This window comes from Buceros rhinoceros, unplaced genomic scaffold (genome assembly GCF_000710305.1).
Source record: "Buceros rhinoceros silvestris isolate BGI_N320 unplaced genomic scaffold, ASM71030v1 scaffold14300, whole genome shotgun sequence".
NCBI lineage: Eukaryota > Metazoa > Chordata > Aves > Bucerotiformes > Bucerotidae > Buceros > Buceros rhinoceros.
Window position 1 is genome coordinate 5,493 of NW_010390267.1, and position 19,344 is coordinate 24,836.

The following is a 19,344-nucleotide window of genomic DNA, read 5'->3' on the forward strand; positions in this document are numbered from 1 at the left end:
GGAAAGAGACAGATGACTGGCTGTGCATCGATTTTGGTAAATATTTGTGAATTTACAAATACGAAGTTCTGCATGAGCTCTTTGTTGAAGGAGGAGTCTCACCATGAACCCTGGTTGCTGTGGAGCGTTTAGAGTACTCTGCTGCTCTGGAATTTCAGTTGTTGTTGCTTGAACTCATTGAGATACTAAATAAATTTTCAGTAGAGATCATTGGCACTGAGAAGAAAGCAGTAACTGCTCTTCAGTGGCTAAAAAAGGTCATAATAAATTGAAAATAACAATAGTTGAAAGAGAAAAGCTACTTCAGTACATTTTCGCAGGTTTATATAGTGCCTGTTTGGGTGAGTAGGGGCTCTTTATATGTTGCTCCAGTAGTGAACTTTGCCACTGTCCAGATCCCCCTAGAGCAGAAGTCCTAAGAAACTGAGTTTTGTGTTACATTCTAAGACTACACAAATGTAAAAGACTTTGCATTCAGAAAGCATTTCTGCTTCACTGCCAGCTCTAGAATCTTACTCTCCAACTCTGTAATTGGGCTTAAAAGAGAGCATGGGTGGGTGAGGAGCGCCGCAGCTGATGATGTTAAGTCTCTGTTACTTTATTGTCAATGATTTTCATAGTTACAGCTGAAAATTGATTGAAATTTAAGGGCATAACTAGAAAAAAGTGCATTAGAAGTATACTGGAATTAATGGTCTCAATTTGCACAGAATTAATAAAAACCTGTAAGAAAAACTTCATTACATCAAAGTTTGGACCTATTTCATTATAAAAACCACTAAGAAGTGTGAGCAATGCACCTAAGGAAAACTACTTGGTTGTAGCTGAATGTTGTTGGTAATACAGGCAAGCTGAAATCTACCTTAGGAAGGGGACTCTCCCAAGTAAAATTTCTTCTGACTTACTGACCTCTGTCCCCTAGAAGTCGTAACTTCTTTGGTGTGGAGTCTGGAGATAGATAGTGCTTTAATATAAACCCGAGTATTTTTTTCCTCTTGTTCTCCTGGCTGTAGTCTTGGAGTCTTTTGAAGGAGTGACAAATTCCTAACATGGTTCAAGAATCGGAATCAGCACCTTACGAAGAGACTTCCATCAGCTGACCTGTTATATCTAGCCAGAAAGGAGGTGGAAGACTTGACCTCTTTGTGAAGCTGGAAGTGTAATAGTGCTTCATAGTTCACATTAATTTATTGTGGATTTCTGTCCTGTACAGGTAACATAGTGTTGCATTTGATGCTGCCAGAGACGCGAGAGGCTTATGAATTAGAGAAGCTATGGACTCTTGGTTCCTATGATGACCAGTTGGCACAGATGACTCCACCATCACTGCCAGAAGATTTTATACTTGGACCAATTCCTAACAGCAGTGATCATCTTGAGACAACTTAATGCAGCTGCTGAGTGGGAGGAGAAATGAGTGTGCCTTCACAGATACGAGGGAGACATACAGTATTTATTACTGACTTTACTGATCAGCTATGGTGACTATTCAAAACAGTGTATTTATTAGATGAGGCGAGATAAAATAAGTCCTGAACAAGCTACAAAAACTATCAGGATCATAGAATCATTAAGGCTGGAAAAGAGCATTAAGATCAAGTCCAGTGATAAAATGTCAAAGACGGAATCCTATCATAAGGGCGCTTCTGGGAGGAGTCACTGTCTCAGCAGAGTTTGCAGTGAGAAGAGTGGGGTAAAGACAGCTGCTTCACCTACTCACCCTGGAAGTCATGCTCAGCCTCTACGGTCTTTGTAGTATCTTGGAAAGACCTGCCTGGAGTGGCAGTGCAAAAAAGATTTGAGCGCTGTGAGGTAGTACTATGCAAAATAATACAGTTTAGATGAGGCTTCTTGTATTAAGCCATTTGCTTCTGGTCATGATGAAGCAAGTCACGCTCCGAGTTGGAGGAGGAGAGAAAACAGACTGATGTTACTGAGCACATAAAAGCCAAGAGCAGCTGTGACAAATAAATGTGTCTTGAGTTAATAGTAAGTCAGTTCTTCAGCCAAGGGCAATCTGTTTTTAATAATAATTAAAAAAAAAACAAAACAGAGAGCTTTAATTTCTTGTCTTCATGTTAATACATTCAGCTTGTGTTTAGCATGCAGTTAGCTTCTCTCCTAGATCTCTGCTCCCTTAGTTTATGGAAAAGGACACTGAGGCAACGTGCTATGGCAGTGTAAACCTTCAGCTCCTTTGGAGTGGGTCAAAGTAGTTCTGAAGGAAACCTTTAGTCACTGAGCATCACGTGCTGTGAGGGGACTGTTCACTTTTGGAAGTCATTGTGCAGTGTGGTCTTAGTCTGACTGCTGCATGATCTAATAACCAGTGTAGGAGAGCTTCAAGAATGGAACAAAACCTGTCTGTGTAAAACAAGATGCTTTTGTCCGCTACAGGACTGCTTTCATCACTGGATTAGGAGCTCTTCCTTTTGGAGAAGCTTGCTCTGCTCTGCATCAGGAAACAGGGCCAGTATCAGTACAGATCCTGAGGGTAATAATCTTTTTCACCCATAGCCCCACAAACTACTTCAGGCCCTGTCTGCGTTTCTTCTCTGCACAGCAGCTCCTGTTTGAAACACCCAAAGAAAGTGACCTTGGCATTTTGTGCCTGTGGTTGTCTTGTTCAGGGGGAAGGGTGTTTGTGGGGGGCAGCTTACTAAAAAAACCCTCACAACACAAAAACCTCTTCTCCCTTATTTCAGATTAGCCGTGTTTTCATGCTATGTGTAGCCTCTGTTCCTTCTGGAATAACTGCCCTTGAGTTCACGTGTTCCTTGTTACAAGGCAGCAGATGGTTGTGCAGATTAAGCAAGGAGCATTGATTAAATACAGTTAAACTGTGCAGATAAAACATCTTTGCCCACAAAATAAACTATTGGAGGTAAGTCCTAAGAAAGATTTTAAAAATAATTCTTGATACTTATCAAAAGTAATCCACATGGGGAATGGTGGCCTTAGCTGTCTTACAGAATAATGGGTTCTAAATCAGGCATTTCCTCCTAGGAGGAGTATGTAGGAGTAGCTTTGGAGCATTCCCTGAAAGCATTTGCCTTTTACTGCTGCTGCTGAAGATAAGTAATACTAGATGAACAGAGGCAGGTTCGGCAAACATTATGCTATTATATGAACCCACATTTAGTAACAAGAACGGCATACAGTATTCTGTCTGAAAGTGCACGGTAACAAAAGGAGCACCCAGAAAAGAACAGAAAGAGAAAAGGAACAGCTTCATGTGAACAGACAGAGCTGGAAAGGGGTAAAAGTCTGTAAGATAAGACAAAAAAAAAAAAAAAAAAAAAAAAAAAAAAAAAAAAAAGAACTGAGGAGAGAAAACCCAATAAAATAAACACAAAAGTATAACCACCAAAGCGTATTGTGAAAAGGAGTTAAATGGAATATCCACTGGTTGCAAACAAATAATCATCAGAACTACCAGCTCAGGAAAATAACTTCCTCACTGCCCCCTGCCCCCCTCCCCCATTTAACAGCAGCACTCATAATCTCTGCCGAGTAACAATTACTAGTGGCACATCTCAGGTTACCTGCCTAACTTGGGGAGCCTTTGGACTGACCCTCATAAAAGCAGGGACCTAGGAATTAAAGAGTCTGGATGATCAGTACCATGCAACATTAAACCCCTTTTGGAAGGAACACATTTGGGAACAGTTTCAGGTCTATGGATCAGGTGATTTCTGTGTAAAATCAGAATGCTGAGAGCTTGTCCAGCAAGTCTATAGATTCATCATTCAGTCCTGGACAGTGTTGGCTCTGTGCAGGATCCCTTGGTGATGGGATGAACAGGTAAAGCAATTATAAATGAAAAACTTTTGTCATGACTTCACTAATTTCCAGCCTGCATCTGAATGACTGTTATCAAGCAGTGCTTGTGCCCGTCAGTTGATCTAACATCTCTGTTACAGCCCAGTTTGAGTGCTTACTCCACCATTTTTTGTGTCTGTTTAAAAATCCTATGCCCCAGTCCCATGTTGAGACCATGCTGTCCTGCACAGCACATACATGCTTCATTTAACAGAAACTAATACAAAGAGCGCATGCCTTCGAAATTGCAGCTTAGGAGAAAAAGCTTTGGAAGGTTAGAAGCAAATAAAAGCATCATGATTAAGCAGATGCTTAAAACAGTCAGGGGTTTAGCTGTCACAAATCCACCAGCAGTACAGAGGACAGCTGACTTCTTATGTGTTCAAATGGCAGGGATGCTGGTTCTGAGAAGGTAGCTCAATATTGGCATGGAAAAATGAGCTTAGAGTTGCCTGTGAAACGCAATACCCTGTGCAGCGTCTCCTACAGACATCATTTCTGCAGTTCCCTCTTTTTGCTGGTTGGTCCTGGTAAATGACATGGGAAGACAAGTGGGAGGGTGCAGAGGTTTGGAAGACAAGTTTGGTTTTCCACTCCCATTTAAAAGATAGAGAACTACATTACACCTGCTGTTCTCCTTCATTCCCCAACCCTTCCCTTCAGAAAAACACATAATCTCGTTTCTATTCCACGTAATGTTAACAAGGATCTAAATGGAGGCAATGCCACCTGACTGGCAAGTGGTGTGTGTTTGGATGGTGGTGGTAGGAGTGAGACAGAGGGTGCTGTCACATTTGCTTTCTAAGCATGACTGATTCTGCCTATCGAAGCCTCTGGGGCCCCATTCCTTACACAGCTTCATCATGCTGAGGGCACCAAAGTAAAGACTGGGTAACCAGCAACCTAAAGAAAGTTGACTACAATTCAGATCTCTCTTCAAACTTACTAAACAATCTTTCATGCTTGCCCTGGGTCGGGACTGTTAACACATCCCTTCCACAGCAAATGAGCCTGAGTGATCATAAACTATAGGTTGTACTACAGCATTGTCACATGAGAGAAAGAAGATTTACAAGCCGCAGAGGTCACTGCTTGTACTGGGACGTACAAACATTGTAACCTGGCTGCTGGATGCCCTAGCAGTTCTGGAATACCTGTGGGGCAACTGTTCATCCTTACCCAGTTATAAGTATTATGGACAAAAGACCAACTCGATTGAAGTACCACAAATACTTAAGAACAGTCTGTCCTTATGCCTTAGTGATTTAAAAACACACCACACAACTTTATCTGATGATAGGAGTTAAACTCTTTATTCCATTCAGAGGCATCTGGCAAGTGGAGCTGCATTGGGGGGCACATTACAGATGAAAAATGATCCATACTTCGTGGATATTGAAATCATTTACAGTATTTACTTTCTAGCTATTCCCAAATACTCCAAATTACCAAGTCTCATTTGAAAAGAAAAACATGATTTACCATCCTAAGTCTAGAAATTTAAGAGATGACAGTATTTAAATCAGTAGATGTAAATGCAGCGCCTATTTGTAAAGTAATTTTTATGGAAAATAATGAAGTCAAATCCTTCTCAAATGTTAAGAAAGGAATATCAGACTGACTTAAGCCTCAACAAAAATTAAAATGCTATGACTTTTTATACTTCAGTAATTTTAAATTCATTGTAAGAAAAAAAGTTATCCTAAAGGCTAGATGAAGGTCACTGTCAAAAAAGGAAAAGAAACTAATTTTTCTTTGCTAAAACTACAACATAAGTTTGTGGTTTTTAAACCAATTAGTAAAGAAGAGATGCAGGAAAACCACTTCAGACCATTTTCAAAATTATCTAATCTGTACAACAATGATCTTTGGGAAAATTATCTAGTCTATGTAGTAATGCCTCTATTTCAACATGAACCTAAGAGGTAGATAACAAAATGATGAAACAAATGTTTTTGCTCATTGTGCCCCTCAAGTCAGTGCAGCATGGTGATTCTGATCATCTCATGCACAAAAAACATCACAAAAAAAAAAGGTTCAGAGGTAATAGCATGGCTCTGTCGACCACACACATACAGGCGCGCACACACACACACACAGCAGTCTTTATGCACCATGTGTTGCCACATTTTTTTTTCTCTTAAACTGAGGTAGACTGAAGTTTATTGTAGAAACTTGAATGTGTCACTATTACCACAATCATCATTCAAATTACATTCGGAAATTAAAAAATTTGGTAACTTTCCTGTTATCCCTGCCTTTTGACATTTTTTTCTTCTCTAATGGTTGGTTGCAGAATGTGCATAAATCCTGCTGCATCTATTATAAGCCAGGCTAGAGAGGTGGTTGTTTGTTTTTTTCCTTGTAATAGTTTTTAAAACCTTCAAAGTGGCTTAGTGTGGCCCATAACAGCGGCTGGATATGTAAACTTAGCCTTTCATTATCTTTCAATGAGACCAAACACTGTTTGACCTTCCCCCATCGTGGTAACTGAAAGCAGTATGATGTGATCTGCAGACAGCAGAGACCCTCGTGGCCTCAGATACGCTCTGGCAGATCAAGTGTTCTATCAAACTGAAGATGAAGCTTGCTCTTTGAACAAAATGGCAAAGTCCAAATGGTCTGCAAATGGTTAAATGTAGCATTATTAGGTAGTGATGGTCAAAGGCACAAAGGGTTCATGCATTCAATCAAGTAGCACAAAAAAAAAAATTCAGCCTCTTGCAGCCTTCTAAATTTTTCCCCCAACCCCAGCCTCTTGCCATCACTTCCTTGTCCTGTTCCCAAAAAAGTACCGTCACAAACTTTTTCATCCCATCTTAAAAGAAAACTAAACGGCATTGCTGCTATCAGAATGTTGGCATCATTCATTATCTTTTGAACATTCACTGAATTTTTTTTTTAAACAAATGATGGTGTTGAAGCCCTCAGAACATCTGAGGCTGTGTTTTTTTTTTTACCCACCTTACTCCCATCAGCCAGCAGCTAGAAGTGCTCTACTATATTTTTTCCCCCGGTAAGTTTGTAGTACTCCTGGCTGGTGGCTGATCAAATTTTAATTTTTTTTTTAAAAAAATAAAATGCTCAAGAACTATTAGCTTTATAAAGTATACAAAATACCAAAAAAAAAAAAGCAAAAAAGGAACAATTTCTCATTGAGGTACTAAATGCCTGAGGTAGTTTAGTAAAATGCATATTTATCTTTTTATGCCCTGGCCAACACCATTCAACACTTCCCTTAGGTTATTCATGGCAGTGTTATGTAAAAATGCAACCAAATTGTTTTTAAAAGAAATGCCACTTGTTTCAACATTGGGACTAACACTTAAACTCTTGTCAATACCCTTTTCCTAACCCTATCCCACCCCCAATCCCACCCTCCAAATGTGTTTCTTCTTTTACAGCTGGACCTATGAGAGCAATGCCTTTTTTTTTTTCTTTTCTTTTTTCATTTTTTTTTTTTAACCAGTGAACTCAGAAGAGAAAGCTTCATTAAACCAAGTTCTAAAATTGTTGGGGAATAATAAGAACAATAAAAAAGACTAACGAGTTTATGTTAAATTGTGAGAATAGAACAAAAGGGAAGTGAAGGGGTCCTTATTTTAAAGCTGGGTTTCAAAAGTTTGAGAGAGCCTAAAGAATACATTCTCAGAGACAGCGTTCAACGGTTGCCTGGTCCTCGAACAGGTGATTGGCTTGATGGATCTTCTGCATATCACTTCAACAGGTGCTCACCACCTGTCTCTCTGTCACACAGTCTGTCTTTGGTCTGGCATCTGTCTCTGATGGGCCTTTTCCTAAACATTTATTTTCGTCTTGGCTGAGGCTGTCCACTTTGCAATGTTTTCTGCTGTTGCTGCTGCCTTCTTACCTGAGCCAGTATTTCCTGAATTTTTCTCTGAGCAAGCTGAAGGACATAAAGAAGAAGAAACAACCCATCACGATGCCATACTGCAGTGACTGCTGTTTACAGCTGACTATAGATGCTTCAGGGATTAAGAAAATCTGCAATAACTAAATTCCTAGTACTGACAAGTACTTACTCATTAGTTAAAAATACACTTGGGTTATTCATGATGTACAACTTCTAATTTTTAATTTTTCTTTTTTCCACCCACCTACTACAACTACCTGCATGGTCAGTTTTCACATCTTTAATATAGAAAGCATGAGCAGAGAAAGATGACTACCAACTTTAAGGTTTTTGAAGCTAGAGGCTATTTTCATTTTACTCCTCTGGAGATAACTAATGTTTCATGAGAACCACTGTTTTAATAGAGAGTGGACAATTACTTTTTTTTATACACCAGTGAATCCAGGTGGTCAGACTTAAGCGGACTTTCCAGCCCTCCCATCTCCTTTCTGAAGTACAAGTCACCTATAGCAAAGCATCGAAAGGAGTTGGTCTGAACTAAGATTTAAGTGAGAGAAGGAATTTTGTGATCTTTTTCTTTAAGATACTAAATCAGAGTGGGTGATGTGGACAAATTGCATTTGTAGGTGCAGTTCTTGCCACGTGCTATGGAGATGGCTTGTATCTCCCATCTGAATTTCAGTCCAAGCACAACTTGCGTTTTCTTTCACTTTGAAAGTTTTAGCAGTGCCAGAGCCTACATATATCGACAGGAGAATTTAAGGAGATTGGTTTACATTTGTAACGGTTCAACATTGTTATAAATCGCTCACAGGCGTGAGGGAAGTTAATTGCAGCAATAAACAGCTAGGATCCTGGCAAGCGGTGCTTTCTATATCCTGTGTAAAAATCTTCCATCTCTCAGCTCTGCACATGGATATAAAAGACAGACCGCGGAAACATCAAAATCACACTGACGTTCATTCCAGTCTTCGTACCTGGCATGCATAGAAGTGACCAGTTATTTTCACAACCACCTGATCATTTTCATCAGGCGTCTGGTCACGCGGGACTACAACTTCTGCACTTGTCAAGTTTTGAAGCTCATTTACCTACAAATAGATAGTAGAAGTCAGAAAATCTTAAGCAAATATCCCACAACCACCAAGCCACAATGATAATTCTTTGAGAAACATCATCCTCTAGGTTATCTTTAAAAAAAGAAACCCACTACCAGAAAGCATCTTTGTGCAGCAGCATGCCCTCTGCAACATGAGCCTCTTGTGTGTCTAACATAAATTAGCACCGAGTTCCCTATGTTTGTAGAAGTGTTTTAAAGACTAAATACAACACACAGGAGGTGTTAGATACGTTGCTTTAAAAAGCAAATAGATTCCACAGTGTTTACAGTTGAATTTACAAGTTTAAGGTCAGAAAACTCACATGGTATATAATGTTGGGAAAGAAAAAAGCGTCCAAGTATTTATACATTTTCCCCTGGAAAAACCTCAACATGATGGAGAAACTCCGAACAGAACAATGAGAGGTGTCCAAAGTATTTTTAGTAGCATATCAGCTTCCACAGTGTTAATTAGAGGTAAGGTTAGAGTCTTTATTCTGTTTACACTCATTCTATTTTGGAAATGCATCAAAAATGTTTTGGTCTACTTCTCAAAGATGTTTGTCCTTCAACCTCTTATCACTGCAAGTAATGAAAGAGGCCGCGTTGCCTCCTGACACTTAATTTCAAGACCCTATTGCACTCAAGAATGGAGACTCAAGGCTGAACCATTTCTCTGCAAGTATCGGCTAACTCCTGACTTGCAACTACTTGTAAACACTTGAGCTTCTGCACATTTTCAGGATTAGAAGTCTCGGTGATGTTCTTTTATGCAACATCTGAAAAGGGAAATACCATCAATTAAGTTGAAGCAATTTTTTTTGTGTGTGTCTTGATTTCCTAACACCTCTTTAGAAATGATGCTTTCCCTAAGTTTTGGCCAGAAATGCCACCTTTGGACACATTGTATTTGATTTTGATTATTTGAGATCGGTGAAATCTTTCCACAAAATCTGGCATAAGCTAAGGTTCACAGAAGCAGGTCTGGAGTGGGAACAAGTAACTCTCAATGGAAGAACTACGTTTCTATTAATAAAAGCCCAGCAGACCTGACTGGGAGTATTGATTTTGTTAGACTTTTCTTTTTAATGAAATAAATCATTGTGTGAGATCAGCTTCTCTTGACTCCACAGTAGAAGGGAAATCTTAACAGGTGCCACTAAGAAAATAACACCCACTTTAGCATAAATTCAATGGACTAGCTATTAGTTAGCTAAATATTTAAGCTGTGTACATACACATACACTGAGATAAGAAACATAACTGAACAACAGTAAAAGTTTTATTTCAGCTACTTACTGTTTTGCCTCCTTTACCAATAACTCTACCAGCAGCATAGGATGGCACTTTTATATGAGCCTCAAGTTTCACTTCTTCTTTAGGTCCAAAGAAATTTTCTTCTTTAAGTTTTCCATAGATTCTCCCTTGAGCCTGCAAAAATCCTTTCAGTTAGAGAATGGGCTTACTGAAATCTAGTTAACTTCAAGAAATTCCACAGAAGGCAGAATTCTCAGTACACAACCTTGACAAAGTGTTTTCCCTAATAAATACAATAACTGTTTTGCTAAAAGAAGCCTTTATACCAAACTAGGAAGCACCACTGTCCAACTTTAAAGATTGCATGACAAACCAGGGAACCACGGAGCAGTTTGACAGAAATGTTGCTTTTAAAAAACTACTGGTCTTTGTAGAAGTAGAACGGTAAAGAACTATCTGGCTGAAACATTTTCTTACACTCAGAAGCACAGAAGGCAATTGGCTCAAACTCATTCTTTTAAGGGTGCTAAACTAAAAAAAGCCACTACCCCAGGCCCCAAACAAGTCATGGGATAAAGACTCCAATTAGGACAAACAGCTTACTTTTACAATCCATTACAACATATTGTATAAAAATAAATAAATCTGAGCTTGTTCCATCTTACTGAAGCAAAAACCTGAACCTCCTAGATCTAAATATCACAAAGTGAACAGTATTACTCCAACTAGCACACAGTTCCCTTTTCCAGACCACAGCCAAGGGCCAGGTTAGCAAGAAGGATGTCCACCGAGATGAGGCTCATGAATCTTGCTGATTTTTAAACACGTTTATTTCCTTATTCTCTGCTGTTCCTCACAGAATTCTTGAGGAATGGTAACCAGATCATCTTCTCAGCATCTCCAAGAGCCATCAAAAGAATATTTCTCTTGAGATATGAATAGAGATACTCTGTAACGACCTTAAACCCAGGTCCACAAAGCCTTTCCAGTCCAGATTCTTTTCACCTTCTTTAAGTGACACTCACCAGCCCTCTAACTGTGCTCATGCTAAATGCAACCATCTTGCAGGCCACCACTGCAATGGAATATGAAAAGTCCAAAACGATTGCATGATGTGATAATTATTTTAAATAGTGACAGTTTATTTTATCTTATTTCTAGCTCATGTCCTAAAAGCCTTCTCAAGGTCATGCTCTAGAATGGGTAAGATGAAAGACATTTTGTGATCTTGGAAAGTACTCAATATTTTGGGTAAGTCAGACTCCACCTGAAGAGCACGGAAAAACCTGTTGCATGTAGCTTTGACCTAGGTGAGTTGTGCAACCACATCAGAGGACAAAAGCTTCACAGGGAGACAAAGTACACAAAAGCATCCATACAAAAACTTGGTACAGCTACTGCATTCTGGCACCATCAACAGCCCTAGAACCCAAGATTCCTTCCCCAGGAAAACAATTCAAAAGGGTTTGCCAAGAGTAGATAGAATTACTCCCAGCCATCATCTTCAGCTGGAGATTTTGAAATTACTTCCAAATTTGTTAGGGACAGACAATAGTCAGCATCACCCTTTTTATTTCAATAGCAATGCTTTTTGTGTGCATAACACCTTGACAACCTGCAGGGCTCAATGAGAGAGGTGCTGTAGGAGAAAAGCATGCATTGCACTGAATTAAAAAACAAGGTGGGATGTTGACTTTTTAGAAGGTTGTAGATGTATTTCCAACATGCCAAATCTTTCAGCTCTTGAAAAAGTCTTTAAGGAAAGGATACAACCTAACTGGGATGGTCCTTCACAGTAAATTAGTGGCTGAAATATGTTGTCTGCACTAGATGCCACTTTGCTTGCACATGCCCCAGATCCAAGGAATACGACCATCTCTGGACACTGGTGTCACGGGTATGCCTAAACTCTAGGGAGCACTGCAGCAGAGGCTGTAAACAGTGGCATGCTCTCCTCCTGTTGCCTTGCTAATAAATAGCCCGTGCATACCGCAACACCCTCAGGCTACTGCAGCTGAGGAAGAAAGGGGTGCAGCCGCTGAAGCTACCACAGACATGAATCACAGACAGCAAAACACAATGTAATAGGGAAAGGATGCCAAATTCATAGGCTCTGGGGTGACACTGCCTCTCCAAGAGCTGGTTACTCATCTGGGCAGCAGCTATTCCCTCTTCAAGCTGTTATGTGCCCAGATTACATTCTTGGTACCTAACAAGCAATAGCCTATGCTTGAAGATAGAGAAGACCCTTCTTAAACAGAGCTGAAGGACAGCATTAATGAGCTTGGCCCTGACTAAGACATGCTTCAGGTTAACGGTGGTGATAAAAGGACTGAATTCTGCCTCTACCCGTCTCAGCCAAGAGGGCACTGCTCAGAGTAGTAGAAGACTACAAGGACTGGAGCTGAAGGAAACCCCAACTCTCCTTCACAACACCAGCACACTCAGGAGCATCGGCATTGACCCCTCTTTGCAAGCAGAAGCCCAAGTGTAGAGAAGTGACTGACTGCTGTGGTTTTAAGCAATGTACAGGGTACAGCAAAGGGAGACTTTCCCCCTTGCATGATCCACTGGGAGAAGAGCTAGCAAAAGAACTCTATGGGACTTCGGGCCTATCTTGGGGAAGAAGGCTGAGGTCAAGCCTTTGCCTACATGAAAAGTCAGGATAAGGGACACCCAAATCTACTGCGGCCTGCTAGTGCTTGAGGGTAAGTTCATTGGTACCTGATAGAAAGGAAGGATAGCCGGAATCTGACCTTGTGCTGATCCCAAATGACAAGAGCACCCCGTATGTGGAACATGCCACACAGCCAAGCCCACACACACAGAGAAAGGCAGAGATTCTAAGTTATGCTTTGCTTTCGATAGCTTCTCAAATGTATATGGTAACTGAGCAATAATCCCAAATGCATCTGATTTGCTATTACCACTGCAAAATACCTGCCCTGATGCTTCTCCAAAACTCCTAAAAGCGTTAATGAAACTGATTCTAGATATGCCCGAAGTTCATGCACCACGTCCTTGCAAGATGCCCTGAAGCAAAAATACAGAAACAAAAACAAGACCAGGCAAGAGAATGATGCCAGGACACGAACCCTCAAGTGACTTTCTACCTGCTCTGGGCCTCATCTGTGATGAGGTCAGGCTGCTGCACTGAGCTGTCTGCATTGCTCCTAATGCGGTCAGCTCCTTTTGGGGTAACTAAATTTATTCTTTGGCACTTCAGGCAAGAGGCCACTCCAGAACTGAGTTCAAACACAAATGAGATAATCGGGTGCATATCTCCTTGTAGCTGCAGTGGAAATACAACTAGAAAGGAATCTTGAATTTATCTGCTGAGCTACCCAAAAAGCATTTTCCATTTGGCTTGCAGTAACCTGGGAAGACTCAGTCTCTCATCTTGACAGCCTTGTTATTTCAATTAAACACACTAAACTGCAGCATGTATTGAGACAGGCTAGAAAGACTGAACTATTGTGCTCGTAGATAAAAGGGAAAATTAGGAATGTATTATGGCCATATTTTCATGCTGGACTTGGTCCTAACTTACATGAAACTCCCACCAGCTTTCAGGTGACCAGAACATGGCCTCTGATAGCACTGTATTTACTCATATTCACAAAATACAAGTATATTTCCTTTCAGCAAAAGGAAAGCAAAAATCATGTGAATAAATCTGAATAAAAAGGTGCTTGGAACCAAGTGTTTTGTTTTCAGTATTGTCCCTTACAGTCCAAAGGCTACTACACTCTGGCAAGTTTTTACATGTTGTACCTTGAACTGAGCTTCTGGAGGTCCCGTGATGATAACCATTCTCAGCTTGGCATCTGGTCCTTCAGCAGGGGCAATCTGGAATAGAAAAACACAGATTTTGGTAACTGTCTTTTGAAGTTTAAAGCCACCTCCTCCCTGTTTCACTGTCACGTTCTGTTCAAGAGTGAAAAATTATTTGTTACAGCAACAGCATTAAAGAGAACAAACTCATCATGACTGAAGGATAAAGTGCATTAATTAGCCATAATGAAATATGGAAAAATTGTTAAAACATAAGCAAATTTACTTCTGAAAATTAAAGGCATAGATACTCATCCACATATGGTAAAATCCCACAAGCCATTTTCATGTGGCTATGAATGATGTAAGACGTGTAGCCTTCAAAAAGACAAGTGTGGTTAATAGACCAAGATTCTCATCCCCACCCACTAACTTAAATACTCTTCCTCAAAAGTTTTACTCATTAGCAAAAGTTTGCATCCGTCCCACTGAGAACAGAAGATCTCTTTACTGTTGTAACTAATCAGATCCAAAACATTCCTCTATACTGGACAGTAAGTTCACAGTTTCCAAGCAGTTTGTATCTACCGACATTTATTTGTGTGACCCAAATAAAAATTAAGCTCCACCAGAGCTGAGACAGAGATGCCTGTAGGGTCTTTAGCAGTTCATGTCACCACAAAAGTAAGATCTCTGTGCGTGTTGTTCTCAGACTCCAGTGGCATTAAATAATTCAAACTAGCCTCTGACATTCTGGATGAATCTTTTGTTTATCACAACTGACATTTCCATTGTTGCATCTAGTATTACATAGCCGCTGTTGAATGGGCAATATATTAAACACTACGGGATTTCATCTTAGCTGTTGGCACAGGGATGTTATTCATATTTAACAGCTGTAGTTTATTTCAGACAAATTACCAGTCACCATGCATCATTTTCACTAAAGAATTTTGCTAACGAAAGTTTATATAATTATTCATATGGTACCCTAAGACGGAAAAGACATTACATACTAGTTATCTGGTTTGCATATTTATTTTTCATATGATTTCTGCATTCCAATTGGCTATATCTAAAAATACACATTGATTTTACAGCAGTACATTTATATGACATGACGTTGTAAGGGCAAGCACAGACTAAATCCATTCATTCTTTGGAACACAAGTATTTCAGAGGTGCAGAATTTCAAGGCACATTTGGAGGCAGCTGACTGAACAGACCTCAGCCGGATAATTACTGTTCATGTAAAATGGGCATTGTAGTTTACCTCTCAGTCACCTCACGGTTTCTTAGGGAACACCAGCACCTTTATTGCACTTTAAGGAAAAATATTTTCCATCAAGCCTTCACTACATCCTACACATGTTTAAATATTCAAGACATTTCTTGCTTTGTTTTTGTCTTGGAATGTCCTGTTCTCAGCAGCTACAGTAAAACATGGCTGAGGGCTGCAAAAGAAACATTTACCAGCTAACATTTAGGTGTCTGGAGGGGCAACCTAAGAGACTACAGTGTTAATTTTGTGTGTCTGCTCTTGGAAGGAGAAGTTATATACATAGAAACAGCATCCAAGTGCTGAATTTTTAACTTCTAAGAGAAATATTTTTATATTCTTAACTGGAAAACAACTAGTCTTCCATATGCCAAGTCACAAGCTGACAACTTCATACACCCGAAACCTATAATGCTCTTCCCAGCTCCTCCAGAGACAGAAAGGGCTACTGTGGGAATAATTTATAACCAAGGAGATGCCAGTGGTCCCCAACAGGTCCCAGCACTGTAGTACAGGGTGGGCAGCAGACAGCCCAGAAATCTCTGCCTGGCTCCTTTGCTGAATAATGCGGTCTGCTGGAGCCCCACACCGAGCCTATGTTACCAAGCAGTGACCCCCAGCACAGGGACACAACCTGAGCTCATCAGCAGCCACATACACCTCTGAAGTGACAGACTGGACACCGCAGCCAGGTACAGAACCCCTGTGTATCCACAGTTTATTTAGTCTTACTTCATGGCTAACAAGTTTCATCAGATCCACAAAGCTCAGCATGAGCACAAAGATGCATGGGGATGTAAAATGTTCTCATCTGTAACAATCTACAGCACAACTCCACACAAGTTCCAAGTGTCACGCACAACGACTTTAAAAGTATGATCGCTCCAGTTTAGCAAGTTAGAGGTTACTCAAGCAGCACTCCCTCCAACTCTTAGCTAAAAGCACAGATGATAAAGGGCGGGTGGTTAACACAAGGAAAATTCAGAAGTTTTGAATAAGTCACTGTCGTATTTGCTCTTTCACACAGAAGCAAGTGTGCTGCTCCATATTGTTCTGCCAGATTACAGATAAAGTTGCATTTTTATTTTGATACACGTACATGCAACTACCCAATTTAGCAAGCATACCCTGTGTCTGCATAGTTCTGTCGAGATTTAATCCTATTTCCACAAAAGCTGTTTTGCTTTATTGCTACTGAAGGAACAAAAGACCAGAGCTTTAGCAAACTTAAGTCAATTTCAGTTAATACAGATACATTAAATGCATTGGGTAGAGGAGTGCCAGCCAGCAGAGGAAGCCTGAGGCCACTGTTAGCCAGATGCGTGAGAAACACGGGAAACTCCCTTTCCACTGAACTGCCTTCCAAGGACCAACTAAAGAACTAGTTTGGACGGATTCTTGGAGATCCAAGTTATTTCACACTTCTCTCTCCACCTAGCAGCACCTTCCATATACCACATAATCTTCAGTACAAACTATGAGAATGGGGAGAGAAAGAGGAAATACATGTGATACATCACACCTCCATACAAGACAGATTTGATAAAGAAAAATTAACACCTCTCATTTTCTTCTATTCCATTTTTTCCCCTTAAAATATGATTATTAGTACTCTACTAACATAAACCATCCGGGTAGTAAGACAACTATTCAACATACTGCTCAGTAAAGGATGGAATTGGGCAGCAGGCCAGTTAATTGACTGGCCAGCAAAGACATCAGCATTCAGCAAATCACACATTCAATTCATCAGGGTTCCCCAATTATTTTGCTCTGCACATTTAGATGAACACCTTCCAAGGCAAGGCCAGCCTCACTGGCCTCACCAAGCTCAGCTCAGCACAGCTGGCTCCTGCCTCTCTGACCCTGACTTTTGGTAGATCCCTGCCATAGCACTCACTAAACAAGCCATGTCTCTTGAGCAAAAGGAAAACTCAGAAGAAAACGTTTGCTTCGTCTGTGCAGGAAAATGTCAATCTTACATCAAGTAACAAAGCTACATACTAATTTATTTATTTTTTTAAATTTAGGCCAAAACTTTACCTTTACAGCATAGAATAGCAGAACTTGCTATTTAAAAGAAAAAAAGCTTAAGCATCTAGAGAAGGTACTTGTGGTAACAATGGCATTAGTAGCAGAAACCCAAGGCCTTCCTACAACTGCAGCAGATACTAATCCCCACATACCAAGGAGGCAAGTATAAACATGCCTGCCTAGATATTCCAAATAAATGAGGCATATAGTGATGATCATGGAAAGCATCATACACTTGCCTGGATTAAAAGAAAATAAAGGAATGACAAGAAGACATCTAAACACAAATCCTTTTGTGCCATCTGGCCCGTGTCAATAAAAACTGAGGGTTTTCAGAAATTATTAGGAAAGGCTGAAGGCAGGGCTGGTGTTCAGTTCTATGAAGGAAAAACTGACATCATTCAATCTCAGAGCTCTTGGTATTTTCAGAATAAATTACAACATTGGTTGGTATTTATTTTGGATACTCACAGTAAGGTTTACCCTTTTGTGTTTGTATCGTTCCAAACACTGGATGTTTTTGATTGCGGCATCAATACAGATAACGATGTTGACAATAACCATCTCCAGTGGGTATTCTGTTCTCAGACCTTGGTCATACCAAGGAGGATTTCAACCAATTAACAAAGACTGACTAAACTTAAGCTTCCATTAGGTCAGCCTCTGGAAACCACCTTCTTCTTAGCTACACTGAGGTGATCAACAGACACAAACATCTGGATGTTAAAGCAGGGTGCTAAGGTAAACACGATGTTAAAGAACTGACCAGCCCCAGGAGCCTGGAGTACGCGGGTGTTTTTAAAACATGAACTCTTCAGCGTGGAGCCATCTGAGCTTAACAGCCCACACCAATCCATCTGGAACAGAGCAAGAGCAACCACAGTAGCAGGAGACTTCATCTGCGCTCCTGTTTTTACAAGGGGAATTTACCTCACCCATTTTCACTTTACCAAAACCAAGAAGAAAGCCTTTAAGCACAACATCATTAAGACTTTTGACTGTTTCTAAGAAATCAAGACCACCAAAGTAGTTTTCTTTGCAGCTTATATTTCACACCTCAGAAGACGTTTGAAAACATGCTTCTAATTATCTTGTCTCAAGGAAGATTAAAAGATGATTTATAAACAAATGAACCATTTATCACATCACATTCTAAGCACGGAGTGGGGGAGGACATTCACAAAACACGGCTTGTGCAAACTTGCTGAAAGTGTCATGTAGAATAGACAGAAAGTTAGTCAGTGTAATAATACCTTAATAGATGCGCCTGCAAAACGAGAAAGTTGTTTGATGTGCTGTCCCTGCTTGCCAATAATAGCTCCAACTGCCAAAGCTGGGATGAACAGATGAACAGTCTCAGACTCAGGCTGTTGCTGTGGGGAAGAAGGAAATATGCAGTGAGTGTTTTTGAACATTACAAATCAGACTGACAGGAAAACGGGTACAGAACAGGCATGCATGGAAATGAGGGGTAAATCTTAATATTCAGACATTACAGAGACATTAAGATTCTGACTTTTTCTGGGAATCGTGAAATTCCTAAAATGTGAAAGAACAGTTTGAGCCAAAAGAGGATTCTTTCATCTTGTATAAAATACTTGCAATTTTAATCCTTAGAGTTTAAAAAAAATAATTGACATGTTGTGTCTTTGTAAGGCTTTCATTCTTACCTGTCACTGTCTGGATTCTCTTCCACATGCAAGACTGCAGATGAGGGCTACAAGCAGATGGGCTACAGCCTGAGCACGCAAACTCTTCCTAGTTTCACTAGTTATTTTTTTAATTTTAGATTGTGCCGAGAGCAGCACAAATAGCCTCAGAGTTACATATATGCTACAATTTCCTTTGTGTGGGAGGGATTTGGAACAATAGCCAGCTTGAGAACCGCCAGCAATCCCTCCAGTGTAACATTACGCAACGGTTGGAGCCTTGGCAGTGGGCCTCAAGTAGACCAGCAAAAAATTAAATGCCAGAGTAGGTGCTCTTAAAAGTAAGAGGACCCTAACATCGCCCTCACGCACTCGATAAGGCACTGGATAAGGCACAACTGCAGCTTCCTTTTGCTCTCAAGTGGATGCCCCAGCCGGAAAGCACAACATAGCACTGGAGATCCTCTCTACGTGCTGCACAGTGATGCACAATGATGATCGAACCACAGGGTTATGCATGCCACAATAATCTCTAACTATTTTACCAGCTTCAGAA

At 40.3% G+C, this 19,344-nt stretch overlaps 2 protein-coding genes across 2 annotated transcripts in view; one reads left to right on the plus strand and one right to left on the minus strand.

Annotated features, from left to right (window-relative positions):
- The window catches only part of MALSU1 (mitochondrial assembly of ribosomal large subunit 1), a 6,075-nt gene extending 4,686 nt beyond the window's left edge, over positions 1–1,389 (plus strand). Inside the window, exons 4-5 of the mRNA XM_010137190.1 lie at positions 1–36; positions 1,214–1,389. Of these exons, the coding sequence (XP_010135492.1) occupies positions 1–36; positions 1,214–1,389 (212 nt within the window). The remainder of the gene's footprint in view (positions 37–1,213) is intronic.
- A 5,859-nt stretch (positions 1,390–7,248) lies between these two features.
- LOC104494380 (insulin-like growth factor 2 mRNA-binding protein 3) lies at positions 7,249–18,512 on the minus strand (the record flags this gene model as incomplete). Its single annotated transcript, XM_010137201.1, has 5 exons — positions 7,249–7,729; positions 8,674–8,787; positions 10,095–10,226; positions 13,827–13,901; positions 18,393–18,512. Coding segments are annotated over 5 exons (543 nt in total), but the record flags the coding sequence as incomplete, so codon positions are not given.
- Between the last annotated feature and the right edge of the window lie 832 nt (positions 18,513–19,344).